General features: G+C 50.8%; 1 protein-coding gene across 1 annotated transcript in view; it reads right to left on the reverse strand.

Annotated features, from left to right (window-relative positions):
* Positions 1 to 5,992, reverse strand: part of Mrc2 (mannose receptor, C type 2) — a gene marked incomplete at its 5' end in the record, with an annotated part of 53,140 nt that extends 47,148 nt beyond the window's left edge. The window contains one exon of the mRNA XM_013033327.1: positions 5,911 to 5,992. Within this exon, the coding sequence (XP_012888781.1) occupies positions 5,911 to 5,992 (82 nt within the window). The remainder of the gene's footprint in view (positions 1 to 5,910) is intronic.
* Between the last annotated feature and the right edge of the window lie 8 nt (positions 5,993 to 6,000).

Consider the following 6,000-nt stretch of genomic DNA (forward strand, 5'->3'; position numbering starts at 1 on the left):
TTCTCTTCCTTTAGCTCAGAGAGGCACAAAGGGCAGTGGCCAGGACTCCTGGGTGTTCTCAGAATCCTTGAGTCTTGAAGGAAAGAGCGAGTGGTAGCCACAGGGTTGGAAGGGCCAACCCAATAGAGGGTGCATGTGGGCCAAAGTCTAGGGATGGGAAAGACTCAGGGAGGATGAAGTACCAGCAAGGACAATAGAGTGAAGGTATAAGGGTGGAGTCCTGGAAAGCTGCAGAGGTTTCCCTTCCTTCTTTTAAAGGACAAAATACAGAGGAAATGAAGTGGGTGCAGAGCCAGAGCAGACACAGGCAGAAAGCACAGGCCTAGCCAAGCCTGTAGCACTTTGAGGGCACAAGGCCAAGCTTTGGGACAGAAGATGGAGAGGCCCTCAGGCCAAGAAAAGGGAGGAACCAACTACTAGACCTATACCTTGGGGTCAAGTAGTGCAATTTTGGGAGACAAACCCAGTCTATTTACTAAAGGAATAGAGCTGGCTGACCCAAGCATTCCCCTGGGCCACAGATACTTTCCTCCAGCCTACTATTTACTGACACAACGCTTAGCTGAGGAGTAATTAGGATCTGTAGTGTCCAGGGCCAAGTCACCACTCCAATGGCCCGGCCCACCCAGATTTATAGGATCCAGTGATGGGAATGGGACCCTCCCCATCTCATAAAGTACTAAACAGGAAGACACACTTCCTGTCAGCAATGCCTGGGCCTCCAAGTCCGGAGACAGGGAAGGTACAAAGGAAAGTAAACCCAAGAGAAGAACAGACCTTGACCGTGGCTGCTCTATTACTCATCTCATTGAATGAATGAGTAAATCAATCAATCAAAGAACCTGTAAGTCCCTGACTTGAAGGAAATGAAGCAGTTTGGCTAGGGCATTGAATTCCTGAGCACTTACTTATCAATACCTTTTCTGGAACATCTCAGAGACCCTCAGGGCACTGAGCAGAGGTTGATGCTGACTCCTGGATCCACAGGGATGTGGAAGAAACGAGGGCCTAGTCAGCTGAAGTGTAACAGAAGATAGATTACTCTACCCTCTCCCTCTCAGGACACATTTAAAGGGTATTATGGTTTGAACATGAAATGTCCTCTCCCCCCACAAACTCGTGTTGAAGCCATGTGTGATGGCTCAGGTCTGTACTCCTAGCTACTTGGTAGGTAGCAATCGGGGACTAAGGTTCCAGGTCAGCCTGGGAATACATTTTCTACCAATACCTGCGAGCCATGGTCTGTACTTGCTGCCTCAGCTACAAAACAAGCATGATGGCTGGGCATTATGACACGTGACACAGGAAAGTTCAAATGGGAGGATCACAGCCCAAACTGGCCTAGGCTTAAAGTGATACCTTACCTTGAAAATAACCAATGCAAAAAAGGGCCCAAGAGGTAAAGTGCCAGCCAAGTAAGAAAGGTTGATCGACAGCTTGAGGTGCTGAGTTCAAGTCCTGTTACCAGTACATACACAAAGAAAAATAGGAGTAGAGGACTGAGAAGGTGGCTCAGTGGTAGAGTGCTTGCCTTGCATGCCTGAGGCCCTGGGTTTGATTCCTCAGCACCACATAAGCAAAAAACAAGCCAGAAGTGGCGCTGTCGCTCAAGTGGTAGAGTGCTAGCCTTGAGCTGAAGAGCTGAGGGGCAGCGCCCAGGCCCAGAGTTCAGGCCCCATGACCGGACCCACCCCCCCCCAAAAAAAAAGAAAAGAAAAAAGAAAAATAGGAGTAGAGCATTACCCAGCAAGCACAATGCTCATAGTTCAATCTCTAGCACTGCCAAAACAAACAAACAAAAAGAGCAAAAAAATCCTCATGTTACAGGCTTAGTTCCCATGCAGTGTTCACTTGCAATGTTCAGCTGGGAAAGTAATTGGCTCCTGAGGGCTCTGACCTATTTGATGGGTTAATCCATCAATGGAGTCATAATACAGTAAGCCTCATTGGGAGAATGACAGAGGTGAAGCTTAGAGAAAGTAAATCAATGGGGGTATGACCCAGAAAGATATGCTTTGTCCCCTGCCCCTTCTTCTCTCTGCTTTCTGGCTGCCATGAGTTGAGCAGCTTTCCTCTGCCAGGCCCTTTCACTATATTATTCCTTGCTTTCAGTCTAAAAGTAACAGAGTCAGCTGGATGGATGACCTCTGAAAGCAAGAGCCAAAAATAAACCTTTACTCCCTTACCTCAGGTATTCTGCTGCAATAAAGAACATTTACCACCACAGGGGGAGTCACCTAGGGAGCTTGACACTATCAGGTATCTTCTCATGTCTTGCTTCCTGGTCTAGTACTAATGAGTTCAGGTTCTGCAGTCCCATCTGCATCCCAATCTCACTTTTACCACGTCCTAGCTGTGTGGTATTGAGCAAATGGCTCTATCTTTTTGAATCACAGGATGTGAAAGGCCACTGACACACTCATAAGAGTTGTGAGATGTGAAAAACAACTGCCTATAAAGCACTTTACACAGCACCCAGCACACAAATGGCAGGATCCATTGTGGTTATCATGGCTTTTACCCTCAAGGCTAGTGCACTACCATTTGAGCCACAGCTCCATTTCTGGCTTTTTGGTGGTTAATTGGAAATAAGAGTCTCATGGACTTTCCTATTTGTGCTGGTTCTGAACCATAATTCTCAGATCTCAGTCTCTTGAGTAGCTAGGATTATAGGTGTGAGCCACTGATGTCTAGTTTCTCCTGCTTTATTTTTTTTTGGGGGGGGCAGTCCTGGGGCTTGAACTCAGGACCTGACCACTACCCCTGAGCTTCTTTTGCTCAAGACTAGTGCTCTACCAAATGAACCACTTCTGGTTTTTGGTGTTTTGTTTTTTTTTTTCTGGTAGTTTAGTGGAAATAAGAGTTTCACAGACTGCTGGGCGCTGGTGGCTCATGCCTGTAATCCTAGCTACTCAGGAGGCTGAGATCTGAGGATCTCGGTTCAAAGCCAGCCCGGGCAGGAGAGACCGTGAGACTCCTATCTCCAATAAACCACCAGAAAACCGGAAGCGGCGCTGTAGCTCAAGTGGAAGAGCGCTCGCCTTGAGCTGAAGAGCTGAGGGACAGCGCCCAGGCCCAGAGTTCAAGCCCCACGACCGACAAAAAAAAAGAGTTTCACAGACTTTCCTGCCTGGATTGGCTTTGAACCATCATTCTCAGAGCTCAGCCTCCTCAGTAGAGAGGATTACAGGTGTGAGCAACTGGCACCCTACTTTTTAATGATGAAATTGGTGAAAAAATTCAAAAGAAGATTCTCCTGGGAAGTTCATGGAACTCCTATCACATCCCACCAAGTCACAGTACCACGTGGACATGGGAAAGCCAAGACTTCTCTAGTATGAGCAAATGAGGACCACACCCAGGCTTCCTCCTCCCCTACCTGCACTCTTACCTTGCCCAGGTGAACTCAAGGACAGGCACCAGGCACTGTCAGGCTGGTACCTCGGGAACCCTGGAAGCTGACTGAGGAAGGTTGAAGGAAGAAGTTCTGAGCTCTGATTCACCAGGAGCTGGCTAGAAGAGAGGACTTTGGCTAACTCTGGTGGCACAAGCAAATATGTAATGCCCCTCAGAAAAAATACCCCCAGCTCTTTAGAGAGAAGTCTTTTTTTTTTTCTGCAAGAATTCCCCAAAGTCACTCCACAACCTGGAGAGCGGATCTTCCTTCCAACTCATATCATACCTCATTCCTCAGCTCTGAAACTCCAGGGCTTCTCCAGGATTCCCAGAAGACAGGCCTGTAAGTCATTTCCTCACTTCCGCCCCTGAAGCACCTTGATCTGTGTAACTACCCTTCAATCCAGGAGCCTAACAAGCTCCAGAGAGCCTAGCCCAACTTCCTGGTTTTCCTCTTCAGCTTTCTCCAGAACCTCAAGCTTTAGACTGCTTCCTCCTCCAGTTATAAAGCATTCCCAGCCCCAACCTTTCACTACATGTAACCCAAAGTATGTAAATAATCAGATTCTTTGTAGCCTTTAACTTATCCTTTGAAAGATGGGTCCAACAATAACCATCTCCTCGGGTTATTACGGGAAATAAATGGAGAAATTGCACACAAACCAATCGGCATAGTTCTGGGCTGTGACTGGGAACCCTGCAGTGGAATTCTGTCTCCCCACACAGCTGAAGTTTCAAGTATCTTTTTTTTTTTCCAGCTAGGCTTTGTTTTCCTCAAGGATGCATCATCCATCTTACCTTCCCTCTTTCTCTACTATTTGGCTCAATGGTGAACAAACTATGAATGCTCAAAAAAAAATACAGTAATTAGCAAAGAGGACACGTTCCAGGGGCATACTCTGTGTGCCACTCTGCGAGGTGGAGAGTTGGCTTCTGCCACGGTCCTGCAGCCCTGTTGCCCTTGGTCCCCAAGAAGCACTGTAGCTAGTGCTCCATCCTCTAGCCTGCTGGGCTCTCCAGTAGTGGTCAAGAGGCAGTCTCTGCAGCCCCTCCCCCAGCCCTGGGCTCGCGGGCCGGGCAAATCCTACCTCCCACAAGCATTTCCTGGGGCCCTGTTCCTCCTCCCAGTGTCGGCAGAAACCTGGGAATAGGAGCTTTTCAGGCAAAGAATTTAATCCAAGGCTCCGCACTGGGCTTCCCAGAGGAGCACCAACGGGAGGTGGCAGAAGGGACCTTTGTGTGCAGGGATGGTGACAGGAAAGTTATGTTAAGTTCCTCTTTCTTCTGCTCAATGGCTTCAGTGGCAACTCCCTATCTCCAGTCACCCAGCCCAGACCCCAAGTTTCCTCAGTTAGTTGGTAATGGTGTTGTACACAATTCAAACTCTTGGGTCTGTGGCGGCCTGACGTGCACGGAGGGGCTCCTGCCCCGTTCCTGTTTGTCCAGGTGGGATGGAACGTGGTGGGGGCGCTCCCCACCGGATGTGGGTCACCCTTGGCCCCCACGGTTCCCCTCAGCAGAGGCCCACTGCACACCAGGCCACCGTGGAGGCCTCTGACTCTCCAGGGGGACCGGCTGGCTGGTCTTTGCACAAAGCTGCAGACACAACCTCCCTTTCACTCACCCGAGCCCCAAATTAAACATGAAGCAGAATCCAGGAGGGGGTGGGTAGCACAGACAAGTTTTTACTCCTGAAAACCCCCATGCAGAAGAATCTTTCCCCTTAACTCTCGAATTTTTGGTGAGGAATGTAATCCCACCTTTTACTGTCACCCCCTTAAAAAGCAGCAGAAAGAAGGGTGTCGTTTGGGGGCTTGCTGGCTTTCCGCTGGTTGAGTTTTTACATCTTTAGCAGCTCTTTTGCTGCTCAAGATCTGTCCATTCTGGAGAGGCGCCAATTTGGCTAGAGTTGCTCACACAGAAAACACACACACACACACACACACACACACACACACACACGGCGGTTAGTTGGCCACTGCATTCTGATGGCCCCACAAGATGCCACATGCCACAAGGCGTCCTTGAAGACCAAGTGTGGAAACGAGAACAGAAACGCCAGCAGATGCAGGGCGTACCCTGAGCGCACCGCACCGATAGAAACACCGATGCCGCGCCAGTCCCGGGACAGAGGCCCGGGATCAGCCCCAGGCCCGATGGACCGAGCCTCTGGTTCCCCAGGCGGGCGCGCAGCGCGGGTCCCCCGCCCAGCACAGGCCGGGCGCCAGGGGTCCTGGAGGCCGGGGCGAGGGTCTTCCTGAGCCCGCCACTCCCAGCCTGGAAGCTCGCGCTCCCCTCCCCCTCCCCCCGCCACATCTGGTTCCACTCAGGTCCTCCTCGTCTCTCCACCCCGCTTCCAGAAAAGTGGGGAGGACTTTTAAAAATCCCAGTCTCAGTCTCTCTCTCTCTCTTTCTCTCTCTCTCTCACACACACACGCATGCACGCACGCTTCGGGGTTTGGAAAAGGAGGGAAAAGTGGAGAGGCCCGCTCCCCGCGCCCGGCCGCGCCTTACCCGGGAGGGCGGCGGTGGAATCCCTGGGGCGGCCGAGGCGCAGCCCCCCGAGGAGCAGGGCGCAGCGCAGCAGGTGACCAGGCCAGGGCG

The sequence above is a fragment of the Dipodomys ordii genome, unplaced genomic scaffold, assembly GCF_000151885.1.
Source record: "Dipodomys ordii isolate 6190 unplaced genomic scaffold, Dord_2.0 Scaffold165, whole genome shotgun sequence".
In the NCBI taxonomy this organism is placed as follows: domain Eukaryota; kingdom Metazoa; phylum Chordata; class Mammalia; order Rodentia; family Heteromyidae; genus Dipodomys; species Dipodomys ordii.